Genomic DNA, 20,354 nt, shown 5'->3' with positions numbered 1-20,354 from the left:
ACTCATTAAAACGGCCTCCAGGCACATTAGCGCACTCACCCCCGACTGATCAGGGAGGGGGTGGGGGGTCACACACTGAAACAGACTAACGTGCAGAGGTACAGCCCAGGCAGACAAATGTTGCTTTTAGACTTTGCGACTCGTTTTATTTCTCTATCTGATAAGAAAACTATTCAATCAGATAGTTCTTTGTAGTGAATGAAATACGGTTACAGTTTCAAGAAGTTTTAAGCACCAAATCCGAAATCCAAGCACTGCAATATTAAAATCCAATTCAATTTCTTGTTTGCTCCGAAATCTACGACATGACTATATACAGAAAAGCTTGACGTGGTATGCAAAAAAAACCCCGAAGACAATACAAATACAAATACATGAACAAAAAATGTTTTAACTGTCAGTTATGTCATTTTAAAATTTTCCAAAACTAACATTTTCTTTGATTGACTGATATTAAATTGATTAGGGTCAAGTTTAGTGTGAACAATATTACACAAACAAGCACGTGTGTGCGCATGCGCACATATTAGAATCCCTTCGATCGCTTCTCATATGTGCGCATGCGCACATATTAGAATCGCTTCGATCGCTTCTCATATGTGCGCATGCGCACATATTAGAATCGCTTCGATCGCTTGTGACGTGATAACTTTGCTTTGATCCTTTCTGACGTCATAACTTTGCTTTGATCCAAAACCTATAAATAGAAGCGCTCACCTGTTACTTTATGCTTAACGGACGTTGACCTGCAGCAACTAAAACCCTTTTGAGAAGTTTTGAGAGCAATTTACGAGAGAAACCAAAACAAGTTCAGTTTTGTTTCTCACCAATTCACAGCGCAAACAGACACATTACACCATGTCAGCCAACCCATCCTTCGGCTCAGATGAGCTTGGAATATCTAAAGGGACCATTTTGGGAGATCACCACATGGTGGAGGCTTTCCTTGGAGAAGGAAGCTTTGGTGTTGTAACCAGATGTCGCGATACAAAAAACAACAAAACTGTTGCTGTTAAAGTCAACAAGAGCGACCCTGAAATTCTGCTCCAGGCAAAACTGGAAATTTTCATCCTGGAGCAGCTACGACGCTTGGATCCAGACAGGTGCAACATTGTGGAATGGAACGGCTATTTCCTCGATGGAGAGCGCATTTGCCTGAATTTTGAACTCCTCGACCAAAGCCTGTCAGACTACATAGGGGACCGGAATAACCAAGGTCTCCCAATGAGAGAAATCAGGCCAATTTTGCATCAGCTTGCAAATGCTCTATTCCACCTGGGTTCTGTGGGAATAGTGCATGCTGACCTCAAACCTGTCAACATCATGGTTGTGAACCGCAGTGAGTCTCAAGTCAGAGTCAAACTTATAGACTTTGGCATCGCATGTAACACCTCTGCAGTGATTCCTGGTGACTGTGTGGGGACAATTGGTTATTGTGCACCTGAGATTATGCTTGGCACTCCATATGATGAAGCAATTGACATGTGGTCTCTAGGGCTGGTAGCTGTGGAGCTTGCTACAGGGGTGCCTCTCTATCCTGGGGAAGACGATTATGACGTTTTGAAATTCATAATTGAAACCCAGGGTCAGCTACCAGATCATCTCCTAGAGTCTGGCTTGTACACTGACAGCTATTTCATCGAGGATAACCACAAGGAACAGCGCTGGACATTTAAGACCCCAGAACAATTTCAATATGAGACAGATTATCGATCCAAGGAAACTCGATCGATAAAACTTAAGTGTCTCGATGACCTCGAACAACTGCTGAAAGTTAGGCGAGGACCGGAAAATGGCCAATCATTATTTGTAAGGCTAATCAAAGAAATGTTGGCCTTGGATGCAAATCAGCGCATAACACCCTCGGAGGTTCTGAAGCATCCCTTTTTCCACCCTGGCCTCTCAAGGACAACCCCCTGCACTGACATGAATAGTACAGGGGGAGAACTCCTTGTGCTCTCTCAGCAGCCTTCAAGCTGGAAAAGTCATGGATCGCAAAAATTCAGCTGCAGTTTCCAAAACTCAGTTGAATTTCCTCAAAAAGGAGACATCAACACCTCAGCCAACCCATCTGCCTCTGAAGATGATCTTCAAATAACGGAAGGGACCATTTTAGGAGATCACCACGTGGTAGAGGCCTTCCTTGGAGAAGGAGGCTTTGGTGTTGTAACCAGATGTCGCGATACAAAAAATAACAAAACTGTTGCTATTAAAGTCAACAAGAGCGACCCTGAAATTCTGCTCCAGGCAAAACTGGAAATTTTCATCCTGGAGCAGCTACGACGCTTGGATCCAGACAGGTGCAACATTGTGGAATGGAACGACTATTTCCTCGATGGACAGCGCATTTGCTTGAATTTCGAACTGCTCGACCAAAGCCTGTGGGACTACATTGGGGACCGGAATAACCGAGGTCTCCCAATGAGAGAACTCAGGCCAATTTTGCATCAGCTTGCAAATGCTCTGTTCCACCTGGGTTCTGTGGGAATAGTGCATGCTGACCTCAAACCTGGAAACATCATGGTTGTGAACCGCAGTGAGTCTCCCGTCAAAGTCAAACTCATAGACTTTGGCCTCGCATGTCCTGCTTCTGCAGTGATTCCTGGTGACTGTGTGGGGACAACTGGTTATTGTGCACCTGAGGTTATGCTTGGCATTCCATACCACGAAGCAATCGACATGTGGTCTCTGGGGCTGGTAGCTGTGGAGCTTGCTACAGGGGTGCCTCTCTATCCTGGGGAAGACGATTATGATGTTTTAAAATTCATAATTGAAACCCAGGGTCAGCTACCAGATCATCTCCTAGAGTCTGGCTTGTACACTGACTGCTACTTCATCGAGGATAACTACAACAAACAGCGCTGGACATTTAAGACCCAAGAACAATTTCAATACGAGACACATTATCGATCTAAAGAAACTCGATATATAAAACTTAAGCGTCTCGATGACCTCGAACAACTGCTAAAGGTTAGGCGAGGACCGGAAAATGGCCAATCATTATTTGTAAGGCTAATCAAAGAAATGTTGGCCTTGGATGCAAATCAGCGCATAACACCCTTGGAGGTTCTGAAGCATCCCTTTTTCCACCCTGGCCTCTCAAGGAGAACCCCCTGCACTGACATGAATAGTACAGGGGGACAAAACCTTGTGCTCTCTCAGCAGCAATCATCGTTTGGGTGGCCAGAATTCTAGGGGAGCTAGAAATTCTTGTGGAAAAAAAGCCCAAAACAATAACATCAACAAAAACAACCAATGAATGTGGTCTTAAACTTGGGCACAATTTGGCTTGAAATCCATCAACTAATCTCTCAATATTCAAAGCGGAGCAGCAGACAACTTACCATCACATCAGTCCTTCAATCAGACCTACAACAAACGTCTTCAGTCTCTCACCCCAACCGGTCGCAGCAGATGGCCGCCCCGACCTGAGCCTGGTTCTGCCGGAGGTTTCTTCCTGTAAAAAGGGAGTTTTTCCTTCCCACTGTCGCCAAAGTGCTTGCTCATAGGGGGTCATATGATTGTTGGGTTCTCTGTATGTATTATTGTAGGGTCTACCTTACAATAATACATACAGCCTTGAAGTGACTGGTGATGTGATTTGCTGCTGAATCAATTCGGAACTAATTGGAAATCTGGATATTAATTAAATAAACCTGCTTTGACCATCAATTAATTGTTCTTTGAAATTCTTTATAAATATATAAATATAGTGCCACTCTTCTACTGTTTAAATTGCAACTGTTTCAAACTGACTAATTTATTCATACACTTGAGCATAAACACACGCACAGTAAATGGCCTGTATTTGTACAGCGCTTTACTTAGTCCCCAAGGACCCCAAAGAGCTTTACACTACATTCAGTCATTCACACATTCACACACACATTCACACACTGGTAATGGCAGCTACATTGTAGCCACAGCTGCCCTGGGGCGCACTGACAGAACATTGCAGAACCTTCAGCACCTCGTATGAAAAATATTTGACTGTGTGTATGCTTTTAGCGCTGTTTGGATTTGAGAAAATCTAAAATAAATTGAAATTTGTCTTTAGAAATTGTTTTATACATTTCAGTGGTATATTATGCATACAATAGGACATCTATTTAGATTTACATCTTCCACAGAAAAAACTGCACATTACTGAAACTTAGTATACTGGACTTTGTTGTTGTCCCACACAGGTTCAATTTCGAGTGGTAGATGGCTCAGTGCTCAGTCAACCAAGATTTTATGATAGTGGGCACAATGAGGTAGATAAGCTGCTTGTAAACAGTACTTTTATGCTCTCTTTTTCCATTTGGATAAGAAAGAAAGAACCAGGAAACAAAGGCAAACAAATAATCTCTGCCTTTATCCCAGATTCACATTATAGGAACAGCTGCTCAATGACCACTGTAGTCTTTGCTTACTGCACTTTTATCTACATCTATGCAAAGTGATCCACTACACCTACTTTTACAGTTAAATCGTTTTATGAGCACTCATGCCATTTTAATCTGAGTTTCTACTCAAATACAATCAGTAAAGAAAAACACAGTCTGTGACGTTTGTTTTGAAGGAAAAGGTATTCCCTGCAAATGTTTATCTGTGTGAGACTATTCAGAAAACAGTAATTTTCAGCTACTGTATAGCTCTGTGTAAATAATCATTCTGTACATTCGATAATCTTTAATCCTACAACTGTTTACAACTTGCATAGTTCCCATTTCTGTATAACTGTATATCCCAGATTCTGTAAAGTTATTTATTTCATATTCTGTATAGTTTTTCATATTTATATCCTGTTCATAGCCTGTACATAGCTTGTACTCACTACAGCCTGTACATACTTATAGTTATAGAATATTCACAACATACTTCATACCGTGTACATTATAACATACCATAATAGACCCATTTCTGTAATATACTCACATATCTATATTATTGCTAATATATATTGTAATATATCTATATCACTAAAGAACTTCTGGATGGATGCAAACTGCATTTCGTTGCCCTGTACCTGTGCATGTGCAATGACAATAAAGTTGAATTCTATTCTATTCTATTCTATTTTGTTTTATAGGTGAGACACTTGGCCTCTTTTTTCCTTGTTCTACGTTTGTCTTTTGTCCGATTACTCTGGAACACAAGATGGAAAATTGATATTCTCATGTTAAAAATATAGAAAAAGGATTTTATCACCCATAAATGTTAACTTCTCATGCCTCTTAGCACAAGCAGGAGCAGAAGCGCCCTCTGCAGTTTTTGTGTGGAAGTGCAAAAGCTTACAGCACCTGGTATTCCCAGGCGGTCTCCCATCCAAGTACTGACCAGGCCCGACCCTGCTTAGCTTCCGAGATCAGACGAGATCGGGCGTGTTCAGGGTGGTATGGCCGTAAGCGAAAGCAAAGCTGTGAAAAAGACCTTTTATTGGTGGCAAATGTCTCACAGTTTGATCTATATTATTGTGCTAAACTTCATATGTTACAGCGACAACATGCAAACCTTCGTTATTACAGTTTTTTCTGATTGCTTAAGCACATTTTTTGTAACTATTGGCTAATTTTGCAAAACTCTTCACACAAATAAGAAAACCTGTCACCCAATCATCAAAACATTGTAGTTCTCTTGCAAAAGCAAACACAGCTAGACTAACTCTTCACACCTTCGTAAAAGTGGTGTTTCCGTATCAAACAGTACACACAAGCCATCATCTACTAAGCACACAACTAACCGATTCTCATTTCAAGATGTCCTTATGGTGCTTGCTACAGTGTAGCGGCTCGAGTTAGGCTGGACCCGTTGGCCAGCTACCCTCAGGGTCACTCCACGGTTGATTACATGGTCCACTATTGTAGCTCTGATGTCATCAGTAATTCTATTTCTTACTCTTCCTACCCTTCCTCTCCCCCCTCCTCATTTTCCTCTCCCCCCTCCTCATCTTCCTCTCCCCCCTCCTCATCTTCCTCTTGCTCCTCCTTGTCCTTGTCGTCCTCTTCATCCTACTTCTTCACCTCCACGTCCTCTTCCTCGGCCTCCTCTACTTCTCACTCTTTCTGCTCCCTCCATTGTACTCCGCACACACAGCTTACCTGTATCATAGTGCTTAGGCTGATTGCAAAGTGAACGAATTATCTAAAAAAGTTTTCACATGTGAAAGTGTGCCAGACAGTTGGCAAGTTAGTGTTAATGATAGCCATACATGTGTATACTTTTGCTAGGAGTGTGTTGGAAATTTGGTAATTGAGTGTTGTGCAGTGAATTGTGCCTACAGTTTTGCAAAGTGTGTGTTACAAAATTGCAAACTGAGTGCAAAGCAGTTTTTGTGCTTTTAGTTTTGCAAACTCAGTGAGTGGTTTTGCTATAAGTCTGAATAGTTTTAGAGATTGTGCTACAGGAATCACAGTTAGGGTTTAAGCATTCAGAAAAAACTGTAACTGCAGCTTCAAATTGAGCTGCAAAAATGCTTTTCCCGCAGTAACATCACGATAAGAAGACATGTTCGTTGATTACAGCACAGTGTTAAAGTGACAGAGAGCACACGGTGTGTTGGGTCGATTTGGAAGTCCAACATTTTTGTCGTTTGGACATTTTAACTTAAATATAGAAAACAAAAACGTAAGCGTGTATGTGTCATTACAGCATGTATAAAAACGCCGTTTCTGAGCTGACCTTTCGCTTACGGCCATACCACCCTGAACGCGCCCGATCTCGTCTGATCTCGGAAGCTAAGCAGGGTCGGGCCTGGTCAGTACTTGGATGGGAGACCGCCTGGGAATACCAGGTGCTGTAAGTTTTTGCACTTCCACACACAAACTGCAGAGGGCGCTACTGTTTAGTAAGAAACTTCATGACCTCTCTTCTAATTTTTTGCTTGTGTACCGTTAAAAAATTAAAACAACAATCATCTCTGCAGCTTATTGGAGACACCTTTGTGATTCTGTTGTAGAGCAGAGCAGAGGCAGACATTTGATACACCCGGGGCTTAGCCCTAAAGGGTAGTATGCATCTGGGACTTGGGGGGTGGGGGGGAAGAAATGACTGAAAGATTAATTGGCTCTGTTTTGAGTTCATATTCATATAGGGAAAAATATATCACATGTGCAGGACACCTTAAAGTAGTTTTTTAATTAAGCAGCAAGGCAGAACAAAGTCGGGGCTGTAACAAGACACGAGGACTAAACCCCAATTCAACCAGACCCAGAACTGATCCGGAATTAAAACAGGACTACAACAGTTCAGAAGCAGGACTACTTAGGATTTAACCAAGACAGAACCAGAATCAGAACTAGATGATAGTAGCACTAAAAATCATCATAGACCTGCACTACACTTATTTTTTAATTCTACCAAAGTCCACTATTTAGATTGAGAAAAGTTTAGATAATTATTTAACCTTGTTGTGCAAACAAGCCTGCAAAACTTAATAAATATAGAATTTGAAAAGTAACAAATGGTATCTAAAAAGAAACACTAGGTACGAGATACATGAGGACCTATGATACGCTGATACTTTTGGTAAACAACCATTTGACTAACATGTGTGTCTCACCTGCTCTTGTTCATCTCTGTTCTGTCCTCTCTCTCTCTCTCTCTCTCTCTCTCTCTCCCTCCCTCTCTCTCCCTCTTTGTGCTGACAATCAAACCAAACACCAACATCATCAAATATACAGTTGAAACCAGATATTTACAAACTCTTCAGATAAAAACAAAAACACTTTTTTAATTGTAACATCAAATCAGACTAAATGTTTATTTTTTATGTTGATAAATATAAAAAACATATTTGTTAACTTTAAGAGTAAAGAGAGAAACTGTCTGTATTTCTTAATTGTAAATGGCACCAAATTGTATTCAAATTGAGCCACACTTATGGAGCTCCACAGTTCTTTTCCAGGTGTTTTGGTTGACATCTCTTGATGTTCCCATGTCACAGAAACAGGCTCTGTGTTTTGCCTTATATGCATCCACAGGTGTGCCACCAACCTATCAGAAGCTTCTTCAGCTCAGAATGGAATCGTCTGGAGTTTTCTTATTAATTAACAATAAACTTAGTGTATATGTGCTCCTAAATTTGGTGAAAGTGATAAAAAAGAGACAGCTCTCTCTCTTTAACTAATTCAAAATATATTTCAATATTTATTTATGCAAAACAAAACAAGTTTACTCTAAATTGATGTTGTACAGTAAAAAAATGTTCTTGTGTTTTCCATAAAGTGTATGTAAATATCTGGTTTCAACTGTGAATATACTGCTGTGTATTGAAATTCCTTTTGTTTTGCATAGAAATATACTGAACAACATACAAAGCATAATATATAAAATAACATCTACCAGAGTTTTTCTTTGAAAGAAGCTCCTTATGTCCAGTCTTGTATATCAGTGCATAACTGAAACCGATTTATTTAGCCGTGGAGGGAAACAACTGAAAATATGAAATAAACACACATGTAAGCTGAGACTCTCTAAAGAAACAGCATTGTTGTTGTTCGGCTTTTCATTTCACCTTTTGTTGATTCACTTGAAGAGCAAGTAACGTAATATGGGTCAAGTGATCAGTTTGATATCAATCTTTTGTGATGCACCGTCATATTTACATTATTTGTACAGTACGAATGATTTCCTTTGGAACCTGGTCAAACTTCAGTTCTCTGTCTGCCTCGCTGCGCTTCTCCAACAGCGCACTCGCAGGCAGCAGCTGCCCCGCCCCCTCGCTCAGTGCCTGAGCTGGGATCATACCAATATTAAGGGGAAAAGTTCACAGCAAATGTCTTTAGTGGCAGGAAGGATCGATTCTTCACCAATAGTGAATGACTTTTTAGCCTTAGCAATACGGTTAGCCACCAAGTATGATGCTCTCAGTGCACTTGTATTTGTTGTTGTGGAGGCCCTCAGTAATGGCTTCTGTCCCTGTTGTTCCCGCTTTTTTTCTTTTAGACTAGTCCAAAGGCTTGTTTTTTAATGTCGGGTGCTTGGTCTCCAAGTGACGAAGCAGTTTTGAAGGCTTCATTGCCTCATTGGAGAGCTGGTCTCCACATATATTATGCAGAGCGGGCTTGGTGCATGGGAATCACTTGTTGCAATATATCCACTTGTCGTCTGTTAAATGCAGCTTTCTTTTTCTTAGTAGTTGTCATAGACTCTTCTTCTGTCTCCTCACTGGGCCTTTTTTCCTTTGCAAAGAAACCCTCCAAAGACATCTGTTTTTTACTAATTTTGCTAGTTTGTGGGTTTAATATTAACTAATGTATCTTGACATGCGTCAAGAGTCAGTCATAGACTGAAGTAACTGAGAGAATTCAGTCTTTTTCCAAATAAAACACTGTTCAGAGTCGGATAATAAATAAAACGGAAATAATGTAAGTTATTTATTTTTTCTGTGCGGTACGAGCTTCAACTCTCTTGACCCGGTACCAAACGACTCAAGGCCTGGTACCGGTCCGTGGCCCGGGGGTTGGGGACCGCTGCTATAGACTACAGTGTACGCTCTACACCTACTTACTGGTTTTTGTTGCACCAGTCTGCATCTCCCAATTACTTTGTGTGTTTCGCTTACAGCTCCGCACCACCCAGGCGGCAAAAAATGTGCATGTTCTTTGTGATCTCGTAACCAATGCCCTCTGCCGTCAAAGTCGAGAATTAGTTAATGGGCATCATGTGACTAGTGGAAGCCAGATCCTTTTATTTAGCAAAATTGGGGTTAATAGTTAAATGTTATTGTTGAGGGGCACAGACAGCACATGTACACAGATTAAAAAATAGTAATGCCTCAAGAACAGGGCTCTTGGGACGTCCAAGAGGAAAGGGGCAAATGCTCAAGCCCCCTCCGTTATGGCAACGACGTTTACACTTTTGTCTTTTAGACATTTAGAAAAGTCTTAGAAATGAATCGCATGCCAAAATGAAAACAAAAAAATTGGATGACATTAAAAACAAAAGAAACAAGAGACAGGGCGCTGAATAAGAACTTGTCAGCTTGTGAGTCTTGTAACTGGTGATGCTCCAAATGTTAAAAAATAAATATATAAAAACCAACAAACACCAAAAAGTGACTTTTATTATATGCTTATCCTGTGATCAGATAAAAAATATTTTATTAGAAGCAAGCTGGATCTAAGAGATTATTTCTACACAGCATCCTACAGTCAGTACAATTAATATGTCGGTATTGGTGGGATGAATATAAAATTCCCTCATCAGAAGGAAATAATAGTTTTATGTTATTTCATGTAACATGTGAAGAAATAGAGGTTGATCACATGTTAAAAAATGTATATACTTATTGCTAAGACAGACTCAAATAAAAACGTATAATGAAGAAGACGTTTCCAGCGACGTTTAGTTAGAGCTGATGATAAATGTTGCTCTTTTGTTATCTCAGAAATGTAAATTTGTGGGTACAGAAGTAGAGCGCATGGGGATTTTTCCTATAGTTGCATTATTGGATTCAAAGGTCATTTCATCACCACAATAGTGCACAGGTAACTTTCCTTCACATTTGACCACAACTATTCTGTTAGTGAGAAGTGTGCCTTTATACTGACACTTGGGTTTCCTGGCTGCATTGTTCTTTAGGTCACATCTAACAATGCGAAACTTTGCTACACTCTTTGTCGTGCCATTCGTCTGATCATATCTTCCTTGACCGTTACAAATGGCTTTGACCTGTTTGTAATCACTGAGGATGAATGTGTTAACATCCTTACATTTGTTTCGATCAGCATATATTTTCTTTTTTTTCATTTCTGTATCACATTTTTTCACGCTCATCTTGGCATCTACATGCTGTCGTCTAAACTTTTCATAATTTGTTTCATTCAGTCGCTTCTCAATTCGGTTGGGTTGAAGATTGGCTGGTTTTGAGAGTCCAGTAACAAAGGGCAGCACAAGCAGCAAACAGGTAAACATGATCCTCATTGTTTCCTGGAGAGAGAAAAACAGGAACATTTTCCAGATCAAGAATTTAATGCAACAAAAACGTCATCACTGTAGTGGCAGAAGTAAGTATTTGATCCCCTGCTGAATTTGTAAATTTGTTCCCTTATGAAGAAATGAACAGTCTCTATTTTTTGTGGATGTTTTATTTTACTGGAGAGAGACAAGAACACCAACAGAAACAAAACACAATACATGATTTCTTTTCACTGATTTGCATATAATTGAGTGAAGTAAGTTTTTGATCCTCGACAACCCAACAAGAGTTCTGGTTCCCACAGACTGGATTACAGTCAATCAATCAGTCCATTACAGATACTCCCAATCTCAGTTTATTATGTGTATAAAGCACACCTGTCCACAGTACCAAATTCTTCCATTCCAACTCCATCTCCACCACCATGGGCAAGATTGAAGAAGTGTAAAAGGATTAGTTACTGAGGTCTACTCGGGCAAGGGACCTCAGGGACAAGAAAAGTCATGGTCAAGACCAAAGACCTCTTATCTTGCTCCATGTAATATCTTGGCTCATGGGGTGAGGATAATCATGAGAAAGGTGTTGGATCAGCCCAAAACTACAGGCCAGTCTTAAGTTTGCCAGTAAACATCTAAATGATTGAGAGAAGGTTTGGGGGGAAATGCTGTGGTCATTTGAAATCAAAAACTCTGTGGCATGAACTGAGCCCACTGTGTTTGGAGGAAGAGAAATGCTGAGTGTAACCCACAGAACACCATCCCCACTGTCAAGCACAGAAGTGGAAACATTATACTGTGGGGCGCCTCGCCACATTGAGGCGGCCAGTAGATGGAGCCATGTACTGCAAAATCTTGGACAAGAACCACTTTCTCTCAGGCAGAAGACTGAAGATGTGTCATCGATGGGTCTTCCAGCATGACAATGGCCTAAAACATACCACTGATGCATACTTTAGGTGTGGCTAAAGAAGAAGCACAAGGACATGGAGTGGGGCTAAGGCAGTCTCCAAACCTCAGTCCTGAAGAAAATCTGTGGAGGGAGCTGAAGCTTAAAGTTACCAAACAGCAGCAAAGAAATCTAAAGAATTTAGAGAGTTTGTGGAAGGAGGAGTGGAAAAAAAATCCCTCCTGAGATGTGAGCAAACCCAGTGACCAACTACAAGAAACATATTACCGCAGTGCTGGGCAATAAGGGTTTCTCCACCAAGTACTAAGTTGTGTTTGAGATCAAATACTTACTTCACTCAGTGACATATAAATCAATTCATTTATTTTAGCAAATATATTTTTTATTGAATTTTGGTTGATATTCTGTCTCATTACATCAAAATGAAAATACTTAAAAAAATTAGAGACTGATCATTTAATATAAGTGAACAAACTTACAAACTCAGCAGGGGATCAAATGATTATTTCCCCCCAGATAATAGCTTCTTTTTATGACCATCTTTTTTCTTTTTTGTCTTTTTGAAAAGCTGCTGGCCAACAAAGTTTTATTCATAGATGTTTTTTGCATTAGATAAATTTGCAAACTGAACTCCACGCTTCCAGAACCTCTCAGTTTCTTTGGCAGAGTTTACTTTTCATTTTTAATGGCTTGTTGTTTTTTTTATTGACTTATATAGAAACCCACACAAGTTTAACTTTAAAAACAACTTATGTAACAAAAAAATGAACCAACTTAATGGATCAACATAAATAAAAGGATAATTTCAGTGTTTTTCATCTATTCTTTATGGAGTTTTTCCAAAACATTTTCAAACGTTCAGATCTGTCTTTTATTTTCTTGTTTTAACATTATACATGGTGAACTAAAAACCCTGGAACATGGTTTGAAACATTGAAGGCAGCATGTTTCGCTTTTTGGCAGCTTTTATTTTGAAACTGCAACACTAAGCAGTACTTCTCCACACCTGTGGTGCACGCGCTGCGCAGACCCCGTCGGGCATGCGCGGCAGAGGAGGGGGCTGACTTGAGCAGAAAGCGCGGAGAGACAAGTCGGAAGGAAAAGACAGACGATCTCTGATAAAGCAAAGCAGACAGAAAGAATTTACCTGAGCTCTCTGCTGGACAGGTAATTACCGCAGTTTGGTTTAATATTTTGTTTTAAACAGTGTAACTACGAAGCGAACATAAATACAGGTGATATATTTTCATACAGTTATGTTCCAGTCGGGTTAATGTTTGTGTGTCCTCACCGTAAAGACTGCAGGTTATTGGAAAGTGCCTGAAAATATGTCTGCAAAGCACCCCTCAGTTGAAATATTAATTTTGGCTCGCTATCTACTCTAGAAAATAATTTGCGCGTCTACGTCGCCATTTACGGTTCAATGTGTGGCCGTAAGCAAGGAATTCCTGGTGCTTGAGGGTCATCTAGTAAACGCCAACCATCATTTAAAAATAACCAAAAACAGCTGTCGTTACTTTAATGTAGTCTTTTAAATCATTAAATGATAAAATAAAGAAAATCAAAATCAATATAACAGCTTCAAAAAATTCAACATCTAAACCAGTCATTTTTTTCTTCAGTAAATATTTTGAAACTTATCAGAGGCACTGGAGGACATGTTGAACAATAATATTGTGTACGTTTTTTAGAGTATTACTGGATATTTTTAAAACAGGCAATTTTAATCATTTACTTACATATGGTAGATATGGTAAACAAGTGAAAATGAACAACAAATTAAGTAATTTAAATAAATTTGATGATTTGTTAACTCTCAGTTGATGAGTTCATGAGGTGTATCTAAAGGCAACTTCTCTACTTGCATCCACACATTGAACCTTACAGAGGGAAACGGTCATTGCACTCAGTCATGACAACATTCTTGTTAAATGTAATTATTATATTAGAAAGTTATGAAACTTTTAAGCAAACTTTTCCAAATGAGGACACTTACCGTATTTTTTGCTTTACTGATCAGTGGTTGGTTGATTAACCTGCAGGAGTTCAGGCACGAGTCAGTCGTCTGGAACAGCAGGTGGTGAAGATGTCTTCAGTAAATGAAATGCTCTAAAGGGGAATTAAAATTGAACATTATTTGAACATAAATAAAAAAAGATAGGCCTCTGCCTGTGCATGCACATTTCTTATTCACGATATTCATGGTCACAGAACCCAGATGATGCATGTTTTAAAGCCCATATCTGGTTAGTGAATGTGAGTATAAGTGTGGCAGGAGATCGAGTTATTCAAAATAAGCCTGTTGTCTATAAAAGATTTTAAATATACAAATAAAAAGTTCTTACCAAACGAGGAGTCAAGATGAGCAGAGACCAGGTCTAGTGCAGCTCAGCTGTTAGTAAATTCTACCTGAGCAGGTTGGAGCTCATTTGTGTCACAGACAAGTAAAACTTTGGGGGCTTCAGCTTTTAAACATTTCAGCAGCCCCACCTTAAATTAACTAGCATCAGTGTCTACATCACCAGCCCACCAGTTAGCACTGCTCTGTTTGTGGTTCAGAACATGCTGCAAACATGATGTGAGGACCAGTGACCACAGCTGCAGATGCAGGTTGTCTCTCATAGCTCGCGTTACAACAATTGCAGCTATTTTTTTTTTCAATTCAATAAACCACATGTTTTAAAAATAAGTAAATAAAAAAATATTGACATTTGTGAAAAAAGTGCAGAAACTGCCTTTTGGCTTAGTTTTTGTTAAGGCAAGGCAATGCAAGGCAAGGCAAGTTTATTTGTATAGCACAATTCAACAACAAGGTGATTCAAAGTGCTTTACAGAGACATTAGAAACAAGAACAAATAAAAAGCATGATTTAAAATTGATTAAAACAAGCAAATAAACTAACTAACTAATTAACAAACAAACAAAACAGTATATAAAATCAAAACAGATAAAATCAGAACAGTAGATAAAATCAGTAGTTAAATGTAAGTTTTGAAATTTAAGCTTAAAGTGTGGATTTGGTGCTTTATTCAAATGCAGCTGAGAACAGGTGAGTCTTCAACCTGGATTTAAATAAACTGAGTGTTTCAGCTGATCTGAGGCTTTCTGGGAGTTTGTTCCAGATATAAGGAGCATAAAAGCTGAATGCAGCTTCTCCGTGTCTGGTTCTGACTCTGGGAACTGATAAAAGACCGGATCCAGATGACCTGAGGGATCTGGATGGTTCATACTGGGTCAGGAGGTCATTGATGTATTTTGGTCCTAAACCATTCAGAGCTTTATAGGCCAGCATCAGAACTTTAAAGTCTATCCTCTGACGGACAGGCAGCCAGTGTAAGGACCTCAGAGCTGGACTGATGTGGTCCACTTTTTTGGTCTTAGTGAGGACTCGAGCAGCAGAGTTCTGAATGAGCTGTAGTTGTCTGACTGATTTTTTTAGGTAGACCTGTAAAGATGCTGTTACAGTAATCAAGCCTACTAAAGATGAATGCATGGACTAGTTTTTCCAGGTCCTGTTGAGACATCAGATCTTTTATCCTTGATATATTCTTGAGGTGATAGTAAGCTGACTTTGTTATTGTCTTAATGTGTTTTTCTAAGTTTAGGTCTGCATCCATCACTACACCCAAATTTCTCGCCTGGTTTGTGGTTTTTAGATGTATAGATTGAAGTTCTCTGGTGACCTGTAATCGTTTTTCTTTGGCGCCAAAGACTATTACCTCAGTTTTGTTTTTGTTTAGCTGGAGAAAATTGTGGCACAACCAGTCATTGATTTCCTCAATGCATTTACCAAGAGCCTGTACAGGGCCTCGGTCTCCTGGTGACATTGTGATATATATTTGTGTGTCATCTGCATAGCTGTGATAGTTTATTTTGTTGTTGTTTATAATCTGTGCCAGTGGGAGCATGTAGATGTTAAACAGAAGGGGTCCCAAGATGGAACCTTGGGGAACTCCACATGTGATACTTGTCTGCTCAGATGTGAAGTTACCTATTGATACAAAGTATTTCCTGTTTTCTACGTATGTTTTGAACCAGTTTAGTACAGTTCCTGAAAGACCTGTCCAGTTCTCCAGTCGTTTGAGTAATATGTTGTGGTCAACTGTATCAAATGCTGCACTGAGATCCAGTAAAACTAGGACTGACATTTTTCCACTGTCTGTATTCAGACATATGTCATTAAACACTTTGGTCAGAGCGGTTTCAGTGCTGTGGTTCTGTCTAAAACCTGACTGGAAGGCATCGTAGCAATTATTCTGTTTTAAGAAGTAACTGAGCTGTTGAGAAACTGCTTTTTCAATGATCTTACTTAAAAACGGGAGATTTGAGATCGGCCTGTAGTTGTTCATTTGTGTCTTGTCAAGATTGTCCTTTTTCAGTATAGGTTTGATTACAGCAGTTTTTAGTGATTCTGGAAACACACCTGATAATAAAGAAAAGTTGACGATCTGTAACAGGTCTGACTCTAAAGTCTTTGAGACCTTTTTGAAAAAACTTGTTGGCAGGACATCTAAACAGCAGGAGGAGGAGTTCAGTTTACCTAAGATGTCCTCCAGGTCTTTGCTGTTAATAGGTTGAAACTGTTTCATGGTGTTTAAACAGTTTTTTGGTGGACACAGTACATATCCTGGATCTGCTGTTGATGTACCAATTGCTTGTCTAATTTTTTGGATTTTTTCAGTGAAGAATTTGGCAAAGTCATTGCAGGCCATGGTCGAATGAAGTTCAGCTGCCACTGACACAGGAGGGTTTGTTAGCCTGTCAACTGTAGAAAATAAGACCCGAGCATTATGGCTGTTTTTAGTGATGATGTCAGAGAAGTAGGACCTCCTTGCATTCCTCAGTTGTAAATTATAATTGTGAAGTTTCTCTTTATAAATGTCATAATGAACCTGGAGGTTTGTTTTTCTCCATCTGCGCTCAGCTTTCCTACACTCTCTTTTTTCTTTTTTCACCAGTGTGGAGTTTCTCCATGGAGACTTTTTCCTTCCAGAGATAACCTTCACCTTAATGGGAGCAATAGTGTCCATTACATTTAACATGTTAGCATTGAAGCTATTGACGAGCTCATTGACTGAACCTTTGGACAGGTCAGGTGTTAATGGGAAGACCTGGTTAAAAATTGCACTACTGTGTTCAGTTATACACCGTTTTGTGATCACTGTTGTTGATATATTTGTGTGGGCTGAGATTTTACTTTCAAAGAAAACACAGTAATGATCAGACAGGCCCACATCAGACACAGTAACCTTTGAAATGCTCAGGCCTTAAGTAAATAATGGCACGGTGTAATATATCACGTGTTGTTATTCCCCTGATGTTGTATACACCTAATTTTAAAGTGGGCACTAAGACTCTATTGTAGAGTCTGACAGCAGCTGGAAAGATATCTGAAATTTCTCCTCGCACACTGTTGTTGCAGCAGCGTGTCACTGTAGGAGCTGCTCAGTGCTGCTAGGATGACCTGCATGTGGTGGGAGGTGGGTTTTTGTTTTATTTTTAATATCCTGTCCTATCTGCCAGCTTTTGCAATCAGAATTGTGACCTGAATGCATTGTGGTGCACAACACATTTTGCTTTTGCAAGATCAGCTACTTAGAATCTCTATAGGCTCCTCTTGTTCATGTGACTATGTTATCTGTTTATTTATTCATTTCTATTTGTGTTATTTCAGTTATTACACTGGTATAGTATGACTATGTCACCTGCAGCCTCCAGCAGTACCAGTTACCTGAGACCACACATCTCAGCGACGTGTGCGTGCCCATCCCAGCAGGGGAAAGAGGGAAGCCCCAGCTGTCCCAGCAGAACACACCATAAAAGATGATTGATGTCACCCCAGAGTCATAGACGGTCTTCAGAAACTCCAAAACAATTGAATCTAGCCTTCTAGGTGTCCATCAGGTGTGATGTCAGAGCCACCAGCCTGCAGCTGTTGTTCATTTACATCTGCCTAATTTATCATTTATCCTCAGCACAATTTTCAGTTCCCTTGCCTGAAACTGGACAACATGTAAAGTCTAAATTCAAACAAAGGTTGGGGAAACCTGCACTGAGCCGAGACAGAAGAAGTCTGAAGTCGAACTCGGATGAGTGACAGAGCGTTCCTGCTACTGAAAACTCTACGTCCAGATGAACAAAATGAACTTTTCGGGACAGGTCCCCAGATGTTTTCTCTTCTCAGAATCCTCTTCACAGATCGTATCTCTTTTATCTGACATACAGTCATGTGGAAAAGAGTGTTTTCATGGGAATCTATAGAGTACTCTGAAAAACTAAGCACTGTACATGAGTGAGTAGCTTGCAGAGCCACCTTTTAGCAGCAGTAGCGTCACCAAATTGTTTCTATATGACTCTTAGTCTCCATTCGCCTGACGTTTCTTTACATCGTTTTGTCAGTTCATTGAGGTTTGTGGTATTGTTTATGTAAAGCCCTCTTAATTTCCCAGCACTGTTTTTCAGGTTGAGGTGTGGACTGTGACCTGGTCATTGCAACACCTTGATTCTGTTGTAGCTCTGCTGATGTGCTTGGGATCTTTGTCCTGCTGCATTACCAAAACTCAGTTTTGACTGTAGACTACTTGGTATACAAGGGAATTCATGGAAAACTCAATGACTGCAAGGGCCCAGGTTCTGTAGCTGCAAGACAAGCTCAAATCATCACCCCTTCACCACCATGCTATATATATATATATATATACAAAAAACTTGAATCTTACAGTGTTTATTTATCGGATAAAATAAGTTAAATGTCACCGTTATTATTGTCCAGCCGGAAACAGGCCAGGGGTGTCCAAATTCAGAGTCTGCGTCCACCTGAGGACCCGGCCTTCGTGGTCTAAGTGGGCTGGGTCCTCCAAAAGCCGGGCAGACCGGAAATGAGCAACTGTGAAATTGGACGGTCTAGCCTTCAGAATTACGTCACGAGCTCTCTCGGTGGAGTGAAACTCAGGTGTCTGCTCCTTGCTATCTAAAATATAACCGGACGCTGGCGTAAATTTTTGACCATCTCACACTTCTGTTTAATCAGTTTTCTGTTTGACGTTTATTCAGCTGTGTGAAAACCCCGGAGGAATCCTCCCGAGGGATTAATAAAGTTTTATTTAATCTCATCTAATCTAATAACTTTAATCTCAGCCAAACCGATTTACTCACGAACAAATAAAACCCAGTAACAAAAACATGTTTCAGTTATTTAAGTGACTTATATATCATGTTTAACCTGAGTAGCGAAAGACCGCGGGGGTTTGAAAACGATGTTCCAGGAGTTTGCTGTTCTCCCCGGCTCAGATATTTGAAGTTTACACAGCTATATTGTTGCCTGAAAATATGTTAAAAGTTTATTTTGTGACCCAGAAAGAGTAATAAGAGTAAAATTAAAACTAAGTAGCTGCAGTAGTAGTATCCATTGTTGGAAACTGGAATTGGCTGGGCCAATCTGGGATATGGTTTTTCAATTTTGTTGTCCGGGTGGAAAATCGGGAGAAATTGGGGAGAATGGTGGCTCCGGGAGACTTTTGGTAGCGGCACTGAAATTCGGGATTCTCCCGGAAAAATCGGGAGGGTTGGCATGTATGCATGTGAATCAACATTGCAGTTATTGTTGACAGCAGGCCTAAAATTTTATGATATTGGATCATGAAACTGTCCTCAGATATTAAATGTAAATGATTTGTTGCTGCCACAGGATTAGTCTTTCCTGCTTTGGTTTTGATGGAGCTGATGGTCTGTAGGAACAATGATATTCTCCTCAGAGAGGTGCAGCATAAAACAGGACTTTCCTGCATTAAAAGACATCCAGCGTAGTGTTCTTACTCTACCTAAATGGATCTGTTACATTAGTAATATATGGGAGTTGTATTTAAGTCCTTTCCACATGAGGACACTTACCTTATTTTGTGCTTTACTGATGAGTGGTTGGTTAATCTGCAGTGGTTGAGGTATGTGTCGGTCGTCTGGAAGAGAAGGTGAGAAGACGTCTTTAATGAATGTAATGCTCTGAAGGTGTCAGTGATTACTGTGAATTCATAGTAAAACTGGATTTCAATGAAAAGTTTATTTAAATTTGAGCATAAATCCATCAATTTGGTGTGTATAAATATACATAATATAAATAAAAAATTCTTACCAATTGAGGAGTGAAGACTCGATGAGCAGAGATCACGTCTGGTGCAGCTCAGACACGCAGTTCTGTCACAGAAGCAGAAGAACTGACACTTGGCTCTGGAGGCTTCAGTTTTTATACATTTTAAGTAGCTCCAAAAATAATCAAGACCTACGTCACTAGTGCACCAATTGTAACACACTTCTCTTTTTGTGGTTCAGAAAAACATTGCAAATATGAGGAGAAATGAACACAATAGCATGCAGATGTGCTTTGTTATTCACAGCTGAGTCCTGCAAGCAGTTCCTGTGGCCAAACTATTGACAATGTCTTTAAATTATTTTTCTTTACATAAATAAACTGAGTGCACCTAAGAATTGCAGGCAATTGCTTTTCAGTTTTACATTTCAAATAAGGATCCAAATGCAGACACAACAGAGA

The 20,354-nt window shown here is 39.8% G+C and overlaps 1 protein-coding gene, 1 long non-coding RNA gene and 2 other non-coding genes across 4 annotated transcripts; 3 read left to right on the top strand and 1 right to left on the bottom strand.

Moving 5' to 3' along the window:
* The first annotated feature begins 655 nt into the window (after positions 1 to 655).
* Positions 656 to 3,672, top strand: LOC147300748 (uncharacterized). Its single transcript, XM_086284827.1, has one exon. The coding sequence runs from the start codon at positions 859 to 861 to the stop codon at positions 3,193 to 3,195; it is 2,337 nt and encodes a 778-aa protein (XP_086140953.1). The 5' UTR covers positions 656 to 858; the 3' UTR covers positions 3,196 to 3,672.
* Positions 3,673 to 5,273: 1,601 nt separating this feature from the next.
* Positions 5,274 to 5,392, bottom strand: LOC147300747 (5S ribosomal RNA). The gene has a single exon (XR_015127513.1). It is a non-coding gene; the product is annotated as a 5S ribosomal RNA (ribosomal RNA).
* Positions 5,393 to 6,668: 1,276 nt separating this feature from the next.
* On the top strand, positions 6,669 to 6,787 carry LOC147300746 (5S ribosomal RNA). The gene has a single exon (XR_015127514.1). It is a non-coding gene; the product is annotated as a 5S ribosomal RNA (ribosomal RNA).
* A 6,081-nt stretch (positions 6,788 to 12,868) lies between these two features.
* Positions 12,869 to 20,151, top strand: LOC147300745 (uncharacterized). The gene is made up of 3 exons (XR_015127505.1): positions 12,869 to 12,976; positions 17,232 to 17,289; positions 17,484 to 20,151. It is a non-coding gene; the product is annotated as an uncharacterized LOC147300745 (long non-coding RNA).
* Positions 20,152 to 20,354: the final 203 nt, after the last annotated feature.

Source organism: Aulonocara sp. 'chitande type north' Nkhata Bay, unplaced genomic scaffold (assembly GCF_057382095.1).
Source record: "Aulonocara sp. 'chitande type north' Nkhata Bay isolate Kocher_YH1m ecotype deep benthic unplaced genomic scaffold, A_spYH_male_GT1.1 unmapped_scaffold_2, whole genome shotgun sequence".
Taxonomy (NCBI): domain Eukaryota; kingdom Metazoa; phylum Chordata; class Actinopteri; order Cichliformes; family Cichlidae; genus Aulonocara; species Aulonocara sp. 'chitande type north' Nkhata Bay.
Note: the sequence above shows the minus strand (reverse complement) of the source record. Positions and strands in the feature narration are given on the sequence as shown.

Excerpts from the sequence above, each read along its gene's own strand:
- LOC147300748 (XM_086284827.1), top strand. The coding sequence starts at position 859 with ATGTCAGCCAACCCATCCTTCGGCTCAGATGAGCTTGGAATATCTAAA.